This window comes from Chiroxiphia lanceolata, chromosome 26, assembly GCF_009829145.1.
Source record: "Chiroxiphia lanceolata isolate bChiLan1 chromosome 26, bChiLan1.pri, whole genome shotgun sequence".
NCBI lineage: Eukaryota > Metazoa > Chordata > Aves > Passeriformes > Pipridae > Chiroxiphia > Chiroxiphia lanceolata.
Genome location: NC_045662.1, coordinates 4419415 through 4440335, shown reverse-complemented (window position 1 = coordinate 4440335; position 20921 = coordinate 4419415). Strand labels below are relative to the sequence as shown.

At 60.6% G+C, this 20921-nt stretch overlaps 2 protein-coding genes across 2 annotated transcripts; both read left to right on the top strand.

Annotated features, from left to right (window-relative positions):
- The first annotated feature begins 2508 nt into the window (after window positions 1-2508).
- MSL1 (MSL complex subunit 1) lies at window positions 2509-8363 on the top strand. The gene is given in 15 exon segments (XM_032711184.1): window positions 2509-2677; window positions 4915-4933; window positions 4936-5075; window positions 5077-5138; window positions 5464-5491; window positions 5493-5552; window positions 5555-5705; window positions 5708-5827; window positions 5830-5847; window positions 6480-6544; window positions 6717-6784; window positions 7018-7139; window positions 7285-7357; window positions 7467-7485; window positions 7487-8363. Coding segments are annotated over 15 exon segments (1158 nt in total). The 5' UTR covers window positions 2509-2536; the 3' UTR covers window positions 7559-8363.
- Window positions 8364-9004: 641 nt separating this feature from the next.
- On the top strand, window positions 9005-20779 carry CASC3 (CASC3 exon junction complex subunit). Its single transcript, XM_032711181.1, is given in 19 exon segments — window positions 9005-9205; window positions 9207-9297; window positions 11162-11189; window positions 11498-11535; window positions 13022-13180; window positions 13257-13408; window positions 13812-13988; window positions 14377-14467; window positions 14470-14539; window positions 14542-14693; window positions 14695-14893; window positions 14896-14967; window positions 14970-15059; window positions 16487-16551; window positions 16728-16842; window positions 17426-17524; window positions 18066-18280; window positions 19380-19502; window positions 20349-20779. Coding segments are annotated over 19 exon segments (2154 nt in total). The 5' UTR covers window positions 9005-9029; the 3' UTR covers window positions 20391-20779.
- Window positions 20780-20921: the final 142 nt, after the last annotated feature.

The window sequence follows — 20921 nt, the reverse complement described above, 5'->3', positions numbered from 1 at the left end:
TGTGTGTGAACATGGCTACATGTGTGTGTGAGTGCAGGCACATGTGTGTGTGAGCGCAGGCACATGTGTGTGTGAGCGCAGGCCCATGTGTGTGTGTGAGCACGGTCATGTGTGTGAACGTGGCTACGTGTGTGATGTGTGTGAACATGGCTACGTGTGTGAGCGCAGTCACGTGTGTGTGAGCACGGCTGTGTGTGAGCACGGTCATGTGTGTGAGCATGGCTACGTGTGTGTGTGAGCAGGGCCCTGTGTGCGTGTGAGAGCATGGCCGTGCATGTACAACCACGGTCACGTATGCATGTGAGCACAGCCACACGCGTGCACAACCATGGATAGGTATGTGTGTGAGGAGGGCCACGTGTGTATGAACTTGGCCAGGGGTGTGTGTGAGCACAGTCACGTGTGTGCACAACTACAGCCATGTGTGTGTGCAAACACAGCCACGTGTGTGAGTGTGAGCACAGCCATGCATACAACCACGGTCATGTATGTGTATGAGCAGTCATACATGTGCACAACCACATGCGTGAACACAGCCATGCATGTGTATGGGCACAATCACGTGGGGGGACAACCACAGCCCCCCCGTGCCCGACCACAGCGAGCGAATGCACACTCTGAGGGCACAGCTGTTGGCAGGGCTTGGTGTGACCCACGGCACGGCAGAGACAGTGGAGGGGCTTTCCCCGCACCACACCGGGGCGGGGCACCGTGGGTGTGACCTGGGCACTGCACACAGGGGCACCCGAGGCTCGCGGGGGTGCTGGGTGAAGGGGGACCCCCTCCACCGTGAGTGTCCCTGAACACAGCTCCGCGGAGAGACACGTCCCCCACGTGTCCCTGTGCGTCCCCGGCACGTGCCACGCGTGTCCCCTGTGTGTCCCCGGTGACACGGACCCCGTGTGCTGCAGGGGGGTGGAGTTTCAGCACGGGGGGGGGGCGGGAAATGATACTCTGCGTGTGTATACGTGTACATACATGTCCGTACATGCAAATACACGTCCATACGTGTGCTCTGGGGCTGCAGTCTGGTGTGTGTGCATGTACATACATGTCCATACATGTGCATACATGTCAGTATGTGTGCTCTGCAGCTCGGGGCATGTGTGTGCATACATGTCCATACATGGAATACACATCCATATGTGTGCTCTGGGGCTGCAGTTTGGGGACGCATGTGTATATGTGTCCACACAGGTGCACGTGTGTACATACGTGTGCTCTGGGCTGCGGTCTGGGAGGGGGGTGTGTGCATGTGCAGGGGTTGCAGTGCCTGCGGGGCTGCATGTGCTGCAGTGGGGGGTGCAGCCCCTCCCTGGGGACACACACACACGAGTGCGTGTGCAAGTATGTGCATGTATGTACAGGACCGTGGGTGCATGTACGTGCACATAAGTGTGTGCTGGGGCTGCAGCCTCTGCGGAGGGGGCGCTGCGGATTTGTGTGTGTGTGTGTGTGTGTGTGTGTGTGTGTGTGTGTGTGTGTGTGCGTGTGCATGTCCTTGCACCAGGAACTGCAGTGTGTGTGTCTGTGTGTGTCCGGGGGCTGCGTGTGCGCACGGGGGTGTGCAGACCCCGTGGGTCACAGCGGAACAACCCCCGTCTCCTTCGTAACGGGGGGTCCCAGCACCTCTGTCCCCGGTTCCGGGGTCCCCCGCCCGCCGCGGGACCCGCCCGTGACCGCGGGTGGGTGCCAGCCCCGCTCTCCCCGGTCCGGGGGTGCCCCCGCCCCGGGACCGGCCCGTGACCCGAGACCCCCCGTGGGGCGGGCGCGGAGCGGCGATACCGCCGCGCTCGGGAGCCCCCGGGCGGCCGCCCCGGGTACTGCAGCGCGGGGACCCCCCACCCGCCCCACGCGCGTCCGCGGGCCGCGACCAACCCCCGCCCCCCCGCCCCGCGGGCAGCGGCGGGGGCTCCGTGCCGGGGGGTCCTCATGGGCCCCCCCCCCTCATCCCGCTCCTCACCCCGGGGATCCACCGCCCCCACCGCCGCCGGCGCATGCGCGCCGGGCCCCGTTCGCCGGTACCCGGGGTCCCGTGCCCGGTACCGACCCCCGCCCCGCCGCCCCCCCCCCGCGCCGCTCGTCCCCGCGCGGGCCGTCCCCGGGGCGGGGGCCGCTCCGCGCCGATGCCCCGGCGCCCCCCGCGCCGCCGCCCCGCGCTGCCGGCGCGCGGTAACGGGGCCCCGGCCATGCGGTCCACGGCGTTCCGGGGGGGCGGGCGGCGGCGGCCCGAGGGGGCGGGCGGGGAGGAGGAGGAGGAGGAGGGGGGAGAGGAGGGGGAGGAAGGCCCCGCTCCGCCGGCCCGGCGGCCCCGGGCCCCGCCGCCGCTGGGGGCACACACGGGCCGCGGCTGCGGGGTGGCGGAGCGGGAGCGGAGCGGGGCCGCGGCGGGGCCGGCGGCCGGCGGGGGCAGGGCCGCGGGGGGGATGCGGGCGGGCTGCCCGGGGAGGCGGCGGCGGCGGGGCCGGGAGCGGGGCCGGGGCCGGGAGCGGGGCCCGCGGAGCCGGGGAAGCGGCGGCCCGCGGCCCGCGCAGCGATGGGCGCGGCGGGAGGGTCGCCCGGGCAGGCCGCCTGCCTGCGGCAGATCCTGCTCCAGCTGGACCTGATCGAGCAGCAGCAGCAGCAGCTGCAGGCCAAGGAGCGGCAGATCGAGGAGCTCCGGGCCGAGCGCGACACGGTACGGCCGGGGAAGGGGGGAAACACCGAGGGGGGGGGAAGTACCGGGCAGGGAGGCGGGAATGCGGCAGGGAAAGGGTTAACCCCCTTCACAGGGTTAACCCCTCTCACAGGTTAAACCACCCCCCTCCCCGGGGTGACCCCCTCCCCAGGGTTAATCCCCCCCCAAATGGTTAATGCCCCCTCCAACCCACACCCCCCAGCACCCAGGGTTCCCAGGGATTCTGGTGGGATTCTGCCCGCCAACAGGAAAGATATTCAGGGGGTTAATGGCCCCCCTCTGTTTTGGGGTTATTGCCCCTCTGTTTTGGGGTTAATGCCCCCCCTCTTTGGAGGTTAATTCCACCCCTCTTCAGGGGTTGTTTCCACCCCTCTTTGAGGGGTTGATTTCGCCCGTTGAGGGTTAACACACCCCTTCTTTGTCGGTTAATTCTGCACCCCCTAGGGGTTAATGCCCCCCCCCCCTTTGGGAGTTAATTCTGCCCCCCTTAAGAGTTAATGCTCTCTCTCTTTGGGGGTTAATGTCCCCCCATCGGGGTTAACACTCACCTCCCGTCACCCCAGAGCTTAATAACCCCCCTTGGGGGGGGTCAATGTGCCCCTTATGGCAGTTAACCTTCTCCCCTCTGTGGCACCCCAGGGGTTAATCACCCCCCACCCCCGTGGCGGTTAATGCCCCGCATCGGGGGTTACTGTTCTCCCTCGTGGTACACCCGCAGTTAATTCCTCCTTGGGGGGGTTAACGACCCTTGGTGGCACCCCAGGGGTTAATACCCCCACCCAGCATTGAGGAGTAACACCCCCGGCGGGAGGGGGATCTGCCCCCCTCCCCAAGGTAGCCAGGAGGTACATTGCCCCCAGGGGCTTGATGCCCCCCTCCCCAAGGGGTTAAACACCCCCGGGGTAATACTCCCTCTCCCGTGGGGTGGTTCCCCCCCCCCAGTCTGGGTGCCCCTTGGAGGGCTGGGTTCTCCTGGGGGGTCCTCCCCCCCCCCCGAGATCGGTGCCCCCTCAGGGCTGAGCTTCCCCCCCAGGGGTGGGAGTCCCCAGGGGTCGGTGTCGTCCCCCCCCCAGGGCTGGGAGCCCCCCGGGGTCGCAGCCCCCCCCCCCCAGGGCTGGGAGCCCCCGGGGGTCGCAGCCCCCCCCCAGACAAAGGGGCGGGGGCACAAAGGGCGGGGGCGGGGCGGGCCGTCGGGGGTTAACGGGCCGCCGCCCGTCCACCGTGGCGACCGGGGGGGGGGCCCTTAAAAGCGGGGCCGCGACACACGCGCGGGCACCGGGCGGGACACGGCCCCGGCTGCTCGGGCCACGCACTGAAGGGGGACTGCCCCAACCGCAGCCCGGGGGGCTGGCGTCCCACACGGCCCCCGAGGGAGGCTGCCAACCTTCATGGGGGGGCACTGCGGAGGCCCCCGCGGCTCAGCGGAGCTGTGCCCCCCCCCTCCCCCGGGTGTGCTGCCCGTGTCACCCCATGGACGCTGGGTGCGTGCCCTGATCGTGTCTGCGTCCCCCCCGCGGCCGTTGGTCACCCCCTGCCAGCCCCACAGCGCCGTGGCCGTGTGGCCATCAGGCAGTGGTGGGCTGCGGTGGCAGCGGTGGTGGCCCAGGTTGTGGCGGAAGGACAGGGACACCCCACGTGGTGCCGCCGCAGGCGATGCCGCATCCCCCAACATGGAGGAGCCGCGGTGGTGAGGCCGTGATGGCGCTTCAGGGGTTTCCCGGGGCTTCCTGTGGGGTGACACGGGCGGGGAGGTGGGGCTGGCAAACCCCGAGTGCACCAGGCTCCATTCCCTGAGGCTGGGTGTCCTCCCAGCCACGTCCCTGGGGAGTGCTGGGACCCCCCCACTGCACTGTCCAAACCACCCTTTCTAAACAGTGCAGCCCCTGGCTGTGACAGAGGCTGGGGAGAGTTGGGGACAGGTGACCACGGGCAGGTGCTACCAGGTGCTCTCTAAGCCACAGGCAACCCCCTTCTCCCTCCTGCAGCATCGGGGAGGATACTGAGGTTGGGATCCCCAAATTCTCTGGTTACCCAGAGAAGCTGTGGCTGCCCCAGCCCTGGAAGTGTCCAAGGGCCAGGTTGGACGGGGCTTGGAGCAACCTGGGCTAGTGGAAGGGTGTCCGTGCCCATGGCAGGGGGTGGGACTGGATGGGTTTTAAGGTCCTTCCAACCCAAACCACTTCCATGATTCTGTTGGAATCCCCCTCAAACTGATCCATCCCTCACCTGCCCTGCAGCTCCTGGCGCGGATCGAGCGCATGAAAGGAGGGTGCAGCTGGTGAAGAAGGACAGCGAGCGGGAGAAGCACCGCATCTTCCAGGGCTGTGAGGTGGATGAGAAGCCAGAGGCAGAAGCATGTGAGAAGCTGCCTCTAGAGTGTCCCCAGGACCTGCTGGAGCCCCCCCCCGACCCTGCAGCCCAAGCACTTCCCCTACGGCAGGAACGGGAAGGGGCATAAAAGGTATGGGGTGCCTGGGGGGCTGTGTGGGGGAAAGGGGAGACATTCCCTCTGGCTTTATCCGCTGTCCACGGGGCTCCCAGCGACCCTTGAGCTGCTCAGAGAGGCTGCCCAGCACCAGGAACACATCCCTGCATGCAGGAGAACCTGGTGAAAGCCTGGGGGGGGGAGGGAGGGGGGCCAAAATTCCGGGAAGGCCCTCTGGAAACTGCCTCTGTTCTGCCCTGATGCAACAGCCCAGGTTGGGGGTGCTGGACCCCCCCCCCCGTGGTGGCCCCGGTGCGGTGTGAGGATCCATGTGCCTGGCTCAGCTCCTCTCCCTCCGCAGGAAGCCGGCGTTCGGGAGCGCGGAGAGGGAAGACGCCCGTTAAAAAACTGGTGTCCGAGTTCTCCAAAGTGAAGAGTAAAACTCCAAAGCCAACTCTCCGGGGAAGGAGGAGTCAGGCGGCTCCTTGGCCGAAACTGTTTGTAAACGAGAACTGCGGAGCCAAGAGACTCCGGAAAAACCCCGGTCACCTCCTGGAGACCCCGCTCCTAGCCTCGGCCCGCCGAAGGGCCCCGGCACCCACCCCAAGAGAGGGCTTGGGCAGCGAGGGCCGACGACCTGCCCTATCTCTCCACCACCGAAATCGTCTTGTGCCGCTGGCACCAGCCGCCCCCGTCGCCGCTGCCGCTGCGGGAGCATTCCCGAAAAAGGAGGAGACTGTAGCAAGTAAGGATGGAGAGAACGTTGGAGAAGCTGCTAGGGCTGAGCTGGCCAGGGAATGCGGCTCAGCACCTTCATCCTGAATCCAGGACAGGGCTCCCAGATTCCTAAAGAGAGTGCCCGTGGTGCTGGGAGAGGTGCCACACGCTGCGGGCTCCTTCCACGGTGGTGGGTGCTGGCTCTGGGCTCTCCCAGATCTCGTCTCCGGCTCACCTTGCTCTGGCAGGGCTCCTGGCCCCACTCTGCTGGTGTCTGTTGGAGTGAGGGGTGAAGCAACTTCCCCAGGGTGGTTGGGAAACGTGCTCTGGCTTGTGCCACCGTGCCACAGCACCGGGGTCACCCGCTGTACCCTGAATCCTGTACCTGTCCTGCCAGGTGGCCAAGCGCTCCGGCGGGGGAGAGCTCAGCACATCCCTGGAAGTGGCTCAGGTTTGCTCGTGTGCTTGGCCAAAGGGGTGACGACAAGCTCTGCCCCACCCAGGCCCCCATCAGCTCCTGGTGCAGAAGCATCGCCTGGCTTGGCTTGGGATGAGGGTTTGGGAGATCCCAAGCTGTGCTCCAAGGGAGGGATAGGAGGGAAAAGGTGGGACGGGGTGTCGAGGTCCCAGTGGGGGTACAGCCTCCCTCTCGTCCTGCAGTTCCGTCATGGAGGGACCATGTCGTGGAGCCCCTGAGAGACCCCAACCCCTCGGACCTCCTGGAGGTATGTGAGCCATCCCACAGCAGCTCCCATTGGAGCTGGTGGTGCCACAGGGGCCTTTTGGGCTGTTCCACGCTCCTGGAGCTGGGGGGGGAAAGGACCAGCCCTCCTGGGGCTGTGGGAGCAGGATCTGGCACTGGGATGACGTGCTGATCCCTGTTTGGTGTCGTTGCAGAACCTGGACGACAGCGTCTTTTCCAAACGGCACGCGAAGCTGGAGCTGGATGAGAAACGAAGGAAAAGGTGGGAGCAAGGGGACCAACGGGGGTCTGGGGTCCCTGGTCCTGCAGAGAAGGGTCTTGAGTGTCACCTGAGCAGGAGGATGGGACAGGGTGCAGCTGGGGTGGGAGCCGGGAGTGCTGTGGGAGGAGGGATGCTCCTATGTCACTGGCAGCCTGCACAGCCCCCTGATCCCCCCGGGAGGGTCTGGGCACTGCCGTGGCTCCTCACTTTTCCCATCCATTCCCGTTTTCCAGGTGGGACATCCAGCGGATCAGGGAACAGAGAATCCTGCAGCGGCTGCAGCTCCGAATGTACAAAGGAAAGGGATTCAGGAGTCGGAACCTGAAGTTACTCATTTTTCCTGAGCCAGATGACGGTGAGTTGGGGCCCAGGGGTGTTGGGGTGTGGCAGTGGTGTTGGGGTGCAGACAGGGGGGTTGGGGTGTGGATGGGTGTTGGGGTGCAGATGGGGGTTGTTGGGGTGCAGACAGGGAGGTCTCACGTTCTGGTGTCTCTCTGCAGTGGAAAGTTTGCTCATCACCCCATACCTGCCCGTCGTCGCCTTTGGCCGGCCCCTACCAAAACTGACCCCACAGTGAGTACGGGGGGCGCAAGGGAAGGGATGGGATGGGCCCCAGTTGGTGTCACCCCCAGGAGGGCACTGGTCAGATCTGGTGCCGTGTGTACACCATCTGTGCCCGCAGGAACTTCGATCTGCCGTGGGCTGGATGAGCGCAGCCGCTGCCGGCTGGAGGTGCAGAAGAAGCAGACGCCTCACCGGACCTGTCGGAAATAACGGAGGATGCCGGGAGCTCTGAACACCTCCGGGAGCTCCGTGTGTCACCAGAGGCTCCGCGTCACCGGCTCACCGCCCCGCTCCGTGCCGACGGATGGTTTCGTTCCTCTGCAATCCCAGTTTTGTTCTCTTGGGTTTTGGAACGTTCCCCGGACTCGTCCCCCCCGCGCTGGCACCGGCCGAGGCTCCCCAGCGGCTGCTCCGCTCCCGTGGCCTTGGATTTGGGATATCGCCGTGGGGATCACCAGGGCCCGGTCCTGGTGTCCGGAGGTGCCGCATCCCCCCAGGACTCACCCGCCGCTGCCTTCGTGTTGCGTTTAGTTAGAAAATGGGATAAACAGCGGATTTTGTCGGAGCCAGACGGGAACCGGGAAGTTGGAAGCACCTGGGAGCCACTTTTGGGATGTTTTCCCCCGTCTTTGGGGAGTTTTCCCCCCCCCTCTGGAGCGCGTTGGCGGGGGCAGAGGGGGGGAGAGTTAAAAAGCAGAATTTTTTTTTTTTTTTTTTTTTTTTTTTGTGAAATAGAAACCCTGTGCGCACAATTTGGGGGGTTTTAATGTTTTTTTTTTTTATATATATATATAATTTAAATGTTTTTGAGGCGGGCAAGGGGTGTGCTGTGAGGGGGGTCGGGGTGTTCCCTGGCTGAGCCCCCGGGTGCTGCTGGACCCCTCTCGGTGCTGGGACCTGACGCTGTGGCGCTGGATGGGTGGGGAGGGGCTCTATGGGGCGAGCTCCATGTGGTCGCCTTTTTCCTTCCCCCTTTTTTCCCTTTCTCCCCTTTTTTCTGCTCTTTTTTCCGCCCTTTCCCCCCCTTTTCTCCCCTCTTCCCTCCTCCTTTTCCCTCTTTTTCACCCCCTTTTCCTCCCTCTTTTCTGCCCTTCTCCCCCTTTTTTCCTCCCCTTTACCCTGACCCCCCACACCCCCCCACTTTTATCCCCCCTCGCATTCCCTTCTCTTTCATTAACCTCGGATTTTCACAAACAAACAACAACAACAACAACAAAACAAAACACCTTAAAAAAAAAAGGCCGGAAAATCGCTAAAAAAAAAAAAAAAAGCTCTAAAAACACCCGAGTTCTAAACACATTCCGGACGGGCGCCGCCAGGGGTGGGGGAAGTGGGGCTTTCACGCGCGCGTGTGCACACCCGCTCGCCGGTTATTTTATATTTTTTATCGGTTTTCTTTTTCTTTTTTTTTTCCGTTGTGGTTTATTTTTTGTTTTTACAATAAAAGGAGGAAAAGGCCGCTGGGTTGCTGATGGTGTTAAACAAACTCCTTCCCCCCCCCGGTTCTTCCCTCGGGCGTGACGTCATTTCCGCGCGGGAGAGGGGGGTGGGCGTGACGTCACGGCGGCGCTCGCGCGCCCCCTGGCTGGCGGCGGCGGCGGCGCCCGGTACCGGCGGGGCGCGGCGGGGGGGGGGGGGGGAGAGGCGCGCGCGGCCCGTCCCGTGGTGCCCCGCGGCCAAGATGGCGGACCGGCGGCGGCAGCGCGCCTCGCAGGACAGCGAGGACAGCGACGGCTCGGCGGCCTCCGACAGCGCCGCGTCCGCGCCGGGCTCCCCGCGCTCCCCGCGCTCCCGCTCGGCCTCCGGGTCGCGGTCGCGTTCCCGCTCCCGGTCCGGCTCGCCGCGGCCGCCGCACCGCGCCGCGGGGGGCCCTGGGAGCCGGGCCGCGGGGTCGCGGGGCCGAGAGCGCCGGTGGGGCCGGGGGGAAGAGCGCGGCCGAGTCGGAGTGTGTGAGTGAGGGGTGGGCGCGGCGGGACCCCGGGAGGGGGAGTGGGACCTTGGGACACTGGGAGCGATGGGGGCGGCTCTGGGGTCTGATTTCGGGGACCCCGGGGGAAGGCGGGATCTGGGGAGACCGGGGGGGGGGGTTTGGTGTGCGTGGGGGGGAAGTTGGGAACTTGGGGACGGAGTGGGAGGGCTGGGGAACGGGGGAGGGCTCTGGTGAATGGGGGGGGGGGGGGCGTGGGGGAAATCCGGGACACTGGGGACCCTCGGGAAGGGGCTGGAGGGGGGGATCCTGCGTCTTGGGGGTCGGGGGGTAATTTGGGGTCCTTGGGGACAGGGGACCCTCCTGACGGAGGCAGGGGGCTGGGGGGTTGCTCTGGTGTCTGGGGGTTCCCGTGGGGGAAGTCAGGGGTCTTAGAGCTGGGGAGGCTGGTACTGGGGCCTGGGAGTGTGGGGGACAAGAGGAGGCTGGAGAGCTGAGGGAGCAGCAGGCTGGGGAATTGGGGGTACTGGGGGAATTGAGGCTGAACCCCTCTGTGTGTTGGGGGGAGCAGGGCTGAGGAAGCCCTGGGGGGGAGGGCTCTGTGGCCCCCCAGGACCAGGGAGGGGCTTTGCTCTGTCCCCCTGTGCCCCAGGGTTTGTTCCCTGTTCCCCATCTGCCTGTCCGAGCTCTCATTCCTGGGGTCCCATCCCCAGTCCTAGGGTCCTGTCTGCATTCCTGGGGTCCCATCCCCGTCCCTGGGGTCCCTGCAGTGGGGGGCAGGCGGGTGGGGGCTGCTGTTCCCTCCCCTCATCAGGCAGTTCTGCTCTGACAGTTCACATCAGCTGCAGTTCTCTCCTGTTTGGTTCTAGGGCTGGTATTTCCAGCTCCCCCTGACTCCCAGTGTGTTTTCCCGTGGTTGTTTTGGTGTTTGGGTTTATCTCATGCCGTTGGGCTGGTCGCTTGTGCTCTGAGTTGTTTTTCCTGCACAGTTGGGTCAGTCTGTTCATGTATCATGGAATCATGGAATGGTTTAGGTTGGGAGGGACCTTAAAGCCCATCCAGTCCCACCCCCTGCCATGGGCAGGGACACCTTCCACTGTCCCAGGTTGCTCCAAGCCCCGTCCAACCTGGTCTTGGACACTTCCAGGGCTGGGCAGCCACAGCTTCTCTGGGCAACAGTTTTACTGAACACTTTTCCTGCTCTGAGCTGTTCCTTCATCCAGCCCCTTTCCTGAGTTGGATCCTGCACAGCATCTGTGCGTTATTCCCTGGTTTTGCCCTTTCTCTGGCTCTCCCTCGGCGAGAGAGGGATCCTGGCTCTCCTGTCATTGCCACTCTGTTCCCTGGAGACCCCCAGCACTGACACAGGCTGTGCTTTGCTCTCGAACAGCATAGCTGCTCTGGAAAGCCACTGGGGCCCTGGGAATTGGTTCCTTTGGTGGTCACTGGAGCTGAACTTCCAAGGGTGGATGCGACAGGAACAGGGCCAGACCTTGCTGTGGTTGTGTCTGGGATCATGGGATGCTGGATATTAGGAAAGCAGATACTAGGATGAAACAGTAGAAGCTAGAAAAGATACTGGGCTAGTAGACATTAGGAAAATAGTTCATAGGGAAAATTTCTTCATAGAAGAGATTGTAAAGCGCTGGAATGAGCTGTCCAGGCAGTGGTGGAAATCACCCTCCCTGGAAGTGTTCAGAACCACGTGGATGTGGCACCTGGGGACATGGATTAGTGGTGACAAGGCAGTGCTGGGGTAATGGACTTGGCGATCTGAAGTATTTTTCCCAGTCTGAACAGTTCCATGATTCCATGTTTCCATGCTGCAGGGACCTGGCTGCTGGTCTCCTCTTCCTCTAACTCCCCTCTCTCTCCTCTCTCCGCAGGAAAGCGAGGATGGCATCGAAGGAGATGGTGAGTGATGACCTCTGGTCGTTGCAAGCACTTGTTTGTGGTGCAAAAAAAAAAAAAAAAAAAAAAGTAGAAATCAGATAAAAGTGCCTTTTCCAGCAATCCTGTGGTTGTTGCCATCCCAATATTCACTTGTACATGGGGTGCTGAGACAGCACACCCCAAACTCGCTCCTGCTCCCTTCTGGGCTGGTTGGGGTGTTGATCCGGGATGGTGCTCGCCTCCAGATTCCCTTTGGAAGGGATTTGGTGGCACTGGAGAGGAGCCATGTCCGGCCCTGCCCTGATCCCAACCATTTTCCCTCCCTGCAGCCGTGCTCTCAGACTATGAAAGCGCCGAGGACTCGGAGGTAAGCGACTGGTTCTCATGGAATTTCAGCACAACTCCCGGGCTGTGTCCTTGGATCTCTTCCACTTGACCCCTCTGCCTCCCAAAGGAAACAGCCTCTCCCAATGCCAGCCCCTGGGATACAGTCCCTGGCACTGGGACCAGTGTCCCTGTGTTGGTGGGAGGGTGTAGGGCCAGTACGTGCCAGGGAAAACTCTCCTGGCTCCTCAGACACTGGGAACAGATTTGCCATGGCAAGAAGGGCGGGGAGGAGTGTGGGATGTTCAATTGGGTTTTAATTAGTGAAATTAAAAAGCAAAATGGTGGTTGGGAGCATCCCAGGAGCTTCCCTGGTGTTCTGAAGGAGCAGCTGGAGGGGGCAACGCATCCCAGGAGTTGGGGGTGCTGAGGGAATCCCACCCCACCAGTGCCTGGGGCTGCAGGTTTCCCTGGATTTTCAGAACTCAAAGATTTCCAGGAAGTTTAGAGTAGTTCTGGTCTCTGAGGGTTATAGTGAAGGGTTTCTAGGGAAAATCCATGTCTTGTTTTGGGATCCTTCAGGGGTCCAGTGGTTAGGAACACACAAACCACCAGGCAGAGGAAATCCAAGCTGTTGATTTGGGAGTTAATCTCATTTTGGGAATTAAGCATTACCATTAATGAGGCAGGAGCGCGGCAGCACAGGGAGGAACGGGGCAGCTCCAGAGCTCTTCCAGCCTGGAATCCTGCGTGGAGACTCCCGTGGCAGCGGGGTTGTTGCATCACCACTCGTGCCAGGATGACTCTGTTCCTGTGCCTAAAAATAATGCCCGGCCTGGGCTTCCCCGGCGTAAACACCGGGAGCAGCCGATGTGCAAGGGCTGTGTTGAAAGAGGAAAATGGAGCAGGTTTGGGTTAATCACCCCGAGCTATTTTAGGTTCGGCTCCAGCCTCCGAAGGCTCCTGGAGGGTGAAACCAGGTCACGCTCCTGAGCAGAGTGAGTCAGCTGAGGAACTCCAGGGAATTTGGAAACGTGAACGTGGCTCTGGGCTGGATCCGGGCCCTCGGCGTGGAGGAAGGGCCTGTGAATCACCAGTCTCCCCAGTTTGCAGGAGCCCTTTTTGGAGTGATGGGATGCCAGGGCTTTGTGGGGGAGCTGATCCAGCTCCATTCCAGAAAGCCTGTTGGATCCTCACTTTCCTGGAAGAGTTGGGTTTAGTTAGCCTTTGCTTTTCTGTAAAAATACTGGGATAGGAAGAATTTTAAGAGCTAATCCTCTGCTTTTGAAGAGTCAGGTCTAACAGCTGGAACAGGGATCTCATTCCAGATTTGGGGAGATTCCTGGGGGATCTGCTGTGGCATCTAACTGCAGATTTGGGGATATTCCTGTGGGACCTGTTGCTGGGTCCAACTCCAGATTTGGGGGAAGTCCTGGGGGATCTGTTGCTGGATCTAACTCCAGATTTGGGAGATTCCTGGGAGATCTGTTCTAACGGAGCACATTTGAGTCCACTGGGTGTCCTGCCAGGCGGAGGAGGAGGATTACAGCGAGGAAGAAAGCTCCAAGGTGGACTTGAAGCAGGACAGCACCGACTCCTGCGAGTCAGCAGCCAGAGCAGAGAAGGGCAGTGAGAAGCTGGATGCCAAGGGAGCGGTGACGGGCGAGCGGCAGAGCGGGGACGGGCAGGTGGGTGTCCCGCGGGGACGGGCTGGGGGCTGGCAGCAGGACTGCTGCAGTGGTGAGAGCTCGCTGGTTCTGACAGGAGAGCACGGAGCCCGTGGAGAAAAAAGTTGGGAAGAAGGTCCCCAAGCACCTGGACGACGATGAGGATCGGAAGAACCCCGCGTACATCCCGCGCAAGGGGCTCTTCTTCGAGCACGACCTGCGAGGGCAGACGCAGGAGGAGGAGGTCAGGTATGTGTCCCCCAGGGGCTCTGGGAGAGGGAGGCCGTTCCAGGCCAGCTTCCAGGCCAACCTCTGGCAGCACGGCTCCTTGTTTCAGTGGGATGCACTGGGAAGGTCCATGCTTCCGTTACCTGCTCTGTGTCCTTCCAGGACACTTCAGGTTTTTGTTTTGAAGAAGAAATGCAAATAAGCTCCCAAAAAAGCCTCGTGCCGGAGCAGTGACCCTTCCTGCTGCTTTTCCCAAGAGCAATGGGTCACCAGCAGCTGCTGGGCAGGAGGAGCGGGGGGAAGGAGGAATGCTGCCTCCTGTGCATTCCCTGCCCCAGGAATGCTCGGTCTCTGTGTGTGGGACTGCTTGAAGCTGCCACATCTCAGCTGTACATCCTTGCTCCTCCCTGTGTCCCTGCTCCAGGCCCAAGGGCCGCCAGCGGAAGCTGTGGAAGGACGAGGGGCGCTGGGAACACGACAAATTCCGGGAGGACGAGCAGGCCCCCAAGACCAGGCAGGAGCTGATTGCTCTGTACGGATACGACATCCGCTCAGCCCACAACCCCGACGACATCAAGCCCAGGAGGATGCGCAAACCACGGTGAGCCCCAGAGTCACACCAGGGCCTGGGTTGTCCCGTGAGAGGACGGGTCTGGAGCCCCAAAGAGGGGAAGCCCTGTTGTATGGAACAGAGTTAATTCTCAGAAGCATTTGGCTGCCCTCAGTCCGTTCTGTCTTCCTGTGCCTGTATTTGCATTGTCAGTGATCCATGAGCACTTCCAGTGTTTATTTTGTCTGTTTTCACTCCCCTGGGATCACCTGTGATCACCTTGGCACCGTGGTTTATGGTTTAAAGCAAAGTGCCGTGTGGATTTTAAAAGCCATCGCTTATTCCTGGGATTTCTAGACGTGCATCCCAGAGAGGGGCACAGTGATTCCTCCCACTCAGGGTTTTCTTTCCAGTTAATTGTGCTTTTTTTCTCCCCCAGGTTTGGGAGTCCCCCCCAGCGAGACCCCAACTGGTCCAGCGAGAGGCCCCCGAAGCCCCCGAGGCACCAGGGGGCCAAGAGCCCCTCGGCCCCCCCCCACGGCCCTTCACCAGCCGCAGCTCTGCCAGCACCGGCAGGATGCCCCCCCCCAGGAACTACCCCAGGATGGGGGCTACAAGGAGACCCGTCCAGGCTACCGGGCTTCGGAAGCGGGTGTCCCGCACAGAAACGGGGAACAAGCCAAGCAGGAGAGCGGCTACCGCGGGAAGCGGGCGGAGCAGAGCCCGCCGAGGGACATGTCCCCCGAGCTGGAGGTGCCAACATATCCATGGCAGCCCGGAGGAGGAGGGGGCTCTGGAAAACCAAGCCATGGCTGCTGATGCTGCACAGCCGCCACCAGACAGACCAGTTGAGAAGAAATCCTATTCCCGGGCAAGAAGGACCAGAGTGAAGGCTGGGGACGCGGGGAAGCTGTCGGAGGAAGCGCCCGCTTCCGAGGGGCTGGCTCCTGTCATTCCAAACCCACACCTGCAGAGACCTCCCCCCCACCAGCCAAGAGCAACTGGGAGTCGCCAGTGGAATCCAGCGTGGATGACTCGAGCAGGAGATGACCCAGATGAACCTGACGGAGCAGAACTGGACCCCGGGGCAGTCCCAGTTCATCCCACCTCGGGAGATGAGGGGTAAGTGGGAGTAGACTCCTGGATTTCCAGCAGCCCAGTGCCATCCTGCTCCATGCAGCTGGTTGGAGTTGAGCTGAATCTGCCCGAGGCCAGTCCCAGGGTGGGTGGTTCCTGCTGAGGAAGTGCAGTGGGGACAAAACCACAGAGAAAAAGGGGGAAATTAAACATTCCAGCAGGCGAATGGAGTTAGGTCTGGGAAGGACGGAAGGGGAGATCCTTTCCCTCTCCCTGTGGTGTGAATCACAACAAGACTGACTCATGCTGCAGGAGAGCAGGAGATAACAATCAATAACTGGATGTCCTGCTGGAGCAGGAGGGAACTTTTCCCTGTTTATCAGCTCATTTCCTGGAACTGGGCCTTGGTTGCCACCAGCTGAGGCCTGGTTGGGATTGACAAATCCCTTTGTGCCTGGGAGGAGGAAGGGACTTGGGGCAGAGTTTACCTTGCTGCCAGCTGAGGACAGTTCCACTTGCGTATCCATGGAGAGGTCATCCAGGTATAATTATCCCTGTGCAGAATTAGAGTGTTCTGGGGAGGGCTAGAGTGCTTCCCGAGGGGAATAAAACTGGATCAAGGAGAAGGAAGTGACTTGCTGCTTTCATAAGCGTCTGTGGGGTTGAGGTCGTGGAACCAGAAGTCATTTTGTACTGGTGGGACTGGGAAGTCTGTGTGTGAACAGACCCTTGGACAGGATGGAAATGTGGCAGTGGGATGAGAGTTCAGAAGAGCTCAGATTGTGTATTTTTGGGTGTTTTTATGCTTAAAAATGAAGTGTCTTCACAAATTTCCCTTGGGACAGCTCTGGGCTGTGTCACATTCTGCCTGTGACTCTGCTGTCCCTTGTTTGTCCCTAGTGGATGAGGGAGGAGTTAATTCTGGGAAGCATTTGGCTCCCATCGGTCCATTCTGTATCCCTGTGCCTGCATTTGCACTGTCAGTGATCCGTGAGCACTTCCAGTTATTTATTTAGTCCATTTTCACTCCCCTGGGATCACCTGTGGTCACCTTGGCACCGTGATTTAAACCATGGTTTTAAAAGCCGTCACTTCACTGTTTGATTCCAAAGGTTCCCTTGATAAAGGCATTTACACCCTGCAGAGGGTTTAAACTGCACCTTCAGATCCCACCTGGATCCTTGATCCACCTGGAAGAGATCCATGTCTCAGCAGACACAGAGCTTAAACCAGGACGTGGATTTATTTCTTAAGCAGGATTTAGAAGGTGCTGAGCACCGTGGGTGAGCGTGGAGTGACAAAACAGCCTGTAATTTGTCCCAAAATATTTAAAATTACCATGAGGGTGATGAAGTACGAAGGTTCCATGTCATGGGAGAGAGAGCTGAGCCACAGCAGCATCCCTGGGCGAGGCAGCTCTGGCCTGGGACCGAGCACAAACCACAATAATAACCGGTCTGTTCCTTCCTCAGGTATTCCCAACCATATGCACGTGGGAACTGGGCCACCGCCGCAGTTCAACCGGATGGAGGAGATGGTAACGCGCGATCCCGGAGACGGGCTCTAATTGCTTGGGGTTGGGGTAATTAGAGGCTGCCTGACAGCTCAGCCTTTCCCCTTCGGGGGTGTTTGGGGGTGACCCAGGGGAGGTTTGGGTGGGGGGTGTGTGGTGTTGGTGCCTCCCAGCCCCCCCTGACGCCGGGACTCTTGCAGGCGGTGCCGGGGGGCCGTGTCAAGCGTTACTCCTCACAGCGCCAGAGACCCCCCGTGCCAGAGCCCGCGCCCCCCATGCACATCAGCATCATGGAAGGGCACTACTATGACCCACGTGAGTGTTTCCCCCCTGCTCCCGAGTCTCCATGGGTGCTCAGAGCTGGGCAGCTGGAGCAGGAATCCCCCCCTCCTCTTTTTAGTGTTGGGAAGATCGGGGTGGGCTTTGTCCTCTCTTTCCTTTGTTGTAGTGTCACTGTGGCCCCTCATACGGTGACTAAAAGGCTGCTGGGAGCCTCCCTGGTTGTGTTTAAACCGTGGAATTATCCTCAGTGTTGTCCCCTCCCTGTGGCAGGGGTCTTAGGACACCCCAATTCTTCCTGAGAGCTGGGATTTGAAATGAACTTTAAATCAGGTCTTTGACCTTTGAGAGCAGGGAGAGTCACAGAGTGGGGCTGAGGATGGATTAGAAATTCCCTCCAGCATTTAAAGTGTTAGAGAAAAAATTCCCTGAGTATTTTCTTGCTTTCCTAAGGGAGTAGGAGGCTTTTCTGTTGGGATCACATGGCAGCTGTGAGCCTGGGAGCCTGCATGTGCCGTGGGAGCTGGCTGGGAGCCCTCGGGGCTACTGGGCTGTGTGTCCTGCTGCAGGGGAATGAAATTCCGTGGAGCTTTTCCTCACAGGCTGTCATGTGTTGCAGTACAATTCCAGGGACCAATCTACACCCACGGGGAGAACCCGGCCCCGCTGCCACCCCAAGGGATGATCGTGCAGCCGGAGATGCACCTCCCTCATCCAGGTGAGGAGCCAGCGGGACACCCCTGGACCTGGGGGACAGGGAACTCTGGTTTCCCACAGCCTCTGTCACTGGGGGAATCCGTTTTTCAGTGTCAGTTTTAAGGAAAGAAAAAAATAGGTGTTTCTGGAGCTTCCAGCCAGTGCAGGGTGGGGAATTTGAACCTTTGCAGCTCTCAGCTGGATCTCTGCAGGTCCCTGTTGGGCCCCTCTGGGCTGAGCTGCTCCCTTCCGTGGGCACTGGGCTGGTTCCTCACTCCCTGTTCCTGTAGCTCAGGGAAAAGCAGAACTAGAAGCTGTTGAACTGGCACATTCTCTGCTTGCTACCAAAACTGTTTCCTGAAGTGGATTTGTCATGGGGTCGTGTCCTATCCCAGTGAATTGGGACATGGAACTGGGGAAGGGGCCGTGCCCTGTCTCCCTCCCCAGCGTGGGGCTGCAGGGGAGCCTTGGAGTAGAGGGTGCTTCTTCCTGCTGCCAGCCCGGCCCTCCACGGGACACGGTGGCTTCTCCAGTGACATCCCTCTCCTTTCCATCACCTCCAGGTTTACACCCCCACCAGACGCCCCCCGCCATGGCAAACCCCGGCCTGTACCCCCCGCCGGTGTCCATGCCCCCGGGCCAGCCCCCGCCGCAGCAGCTGCTCACTCCGACCTACTTCTCCGCCCCTGGCGTGATGAATTTTGGGAATCCTGGCTACCCCTACCCCCCCGGAGCTCTGCCCCCTCCGCCCCCTCCGCATCTCTATCCCAACACGCAGGTAAACCGGGTGTGCCGCGGCTCCTTCCCAAGCAGGAGGGACCCTGTGGAGTGTGGGGTGTGTTCTCCGAGGTTTTCCTGGGAGAGGATGTGGAGCAGCTGTGCTGCTCCGTGAGGGGGAGGCTGCTGCCACCCTGGAAAGGATTGCTCCCTACGTGTGGGGTCTGGAAATCCTGTACTGGGGGATCTGAAATCGAGGCGTTCCCCTACGGAACAGGAGACAGCCCACCAGAAACTTGGGAACAGGCACAGCCCCTCCAGGTCCCTGCTGAGCCAAGGACACCTTGGGAACGGCTTTGGAAGTCGGTTCTGTTTGGGATGGAGGCTGGGAACTGGATGGTGTGAACATGGGGCTGGATTTTCTTGCTCTGTGACCCAACTCCACATCTAAGGTTGCTGCCGAGCAGCGAGGAGGCAGAGTGGATCGTGTCCGTGAGGAGACAGATCAGAGCAGATCCCTGAGGAGGCGGATTGGATCGGATCCCTGTGAGGGTCAGACCAGAGCAGATCCCTGTGAGGAGACAGATCAGATCAGATTCTCCAGGAGACAGGGCAGACCATATCCTTGCAAAGGCAGATCAGAGCAGACTTAGATGTGTGTGAGGAGGCAGATGAGCCCAGCCCAGCCCAGATCCCTGTCCCGGAGCAGGGCTGACACGCCGTGGCAGGACAGAGAGCTGCACAATCCCTGAGCTCTAGACACTCCCTGCCCTTCCTGCTGCTCCGGGTGATCCCCACTCTGGGGGCAGATCCTGACCCCTGGGCCACGTGGCTGAGTGTGCTGGGGAGCTGTGTCCCTGTGGAAAAGCTGTTGGGAAGCACAGGCATTCCATGGCATTGGGGAACTGCAGGATGAGGGAATCCCCTCTGCCATGGGCAGTGTCCCATCTCTGCCCACCCTACCAGCGGGACCCCAGCAAGGGGTGGGGGTACATGAGGGGCCTCAGGAGCTGATCTTCGGGGGGCACAGCACAGGATAGCTCCTTCCCCATGCCGGCTCACCCTTGGTACTGGCTGGGGGCAGCTGTCAAGCCTGGGAGGGGCCGTGTGGGGCCTCCCAGCCCCCCCAGCCTGGAGCTCTGACCCCGCTGCTCCCGCAGGCGCAGTCCCAGGTGTACGGGGGGGTCACCTACTACAACACTGTCCAGCAGCAGGTGCAGCCCAAGCCTTCCCCACCCCGCCGGACGTCCCAGCCTGTGACCATCAAACCACCCCCTCCAGAGGTACCGTTCCCTCACTTGGGTCTGTATGTGTGTGTGTGTGTGTCTGTCTGTCTGTGTGGTACCACTGGCGTGTGTGAGGCTGCAGTTCCCTCTCCCATCCCGAAAAACTAACCTTGTTCTGAGGAAATCTTAAACCTGTTTTCGTCTTCGACCTGTCCCAAACCTCAGCTTCTCTTTGCAGGTGGTAAGCAGGGCTCCAGTTAATTTGAGTTACTTAAATCTTTAAAACTAAAACCACGTAAAAAGTAAGTCTGAAGTTGACTCTTTTTTTTTTTTTTTTTTTAATTATTTGCTCAGGGTAGAAAAAAGAACAATTTAGAGAGGGAAAAACCCAGCCCTAAGCTAGGAGGCAGGAATTCTCTGAAAGAGTAAATGTTGAGACCATATTAGTAGATAATTCAGGCAGCAGAATTAAAGGTTTTTCAGGGATGAGAATGCTTCCCTGCACTGGGAATGGTCTCCCTGCTCCAGTGCTGTGAGCTGTGCGTGTGTGAGCGTGCTGGAGTGCCACGTGTGTGTTTTTGGTTTCCCTTTCCATACCTTCCTCACATATGGAAGCCGAGCAAGCCCGGACCCGGGCAGGCATGTGCCGGTGGGTTCCTGTACATGGGGAGGGCTGGGAAGCAGATTGTCTGATGGAGGGGCCCTGAGAAAGCCCTTGTGATGAAAAAATCTGGAACCACAAGGAGAGGTTGGCACGGAGAGCTGGTTGTGCCCAGAGGGGCTGGGGGGGGAGGTTGGCACCCAGATGTGGGAGGTTTGCTGGCAGGACCCAGCCATAGCACTGAGCCTCCCATGCCAGGGTTTGGAGTGGTCCTGAACCTCTGCTGCTCTTCCCCCTCCCAGGACAGCAAAGGTGAAAAATCAAAGGAGAGGAGCAACACGTAGGGACGTGGCCACGGGAATCCCAGCACCAGACTCGGCACCTCGGCGAGGAGGAAGCTGCTCCTTGGAATGGCTCCTTCCCTGCGCGGAGGTGAGGCAGCGGGATGAGACACCTGCACCTGCTCAGGGCCAGGCACTTCCCCCGTGGTCTGAGCGGTGCCTTCCCGAAATCCATCCCACTGCTGCCCACCCCCCTCCTCCCCTGCGCTGGGGCCGCCGAAGAACCAGCCCCCGAGTCGGTCCTTGGCCACACGTTCTCCCACCTTCTCCCCGTTACTAAACGTTCCCCGCTCCCTCCCCGGATGTCAAACTCCGCTGGCTTGATCGTGGTCTGTTTTTATTTAAGGAATGAAGCAGCTCCTTCATTAAAGCTGATTTGTTTCTTTTGCGTATTTCGTATTTATTTGTCTGGGTAAGCAGCAGTGACATCCCCTGACCCCCCCCCCCACAGTTCGTTCTTCATTTCAATTCTCTTTTCAATTACCAAATTGATTTCTGCCACTCTGGGAGCAGCGAAGGGCGGGAGAGTCATGG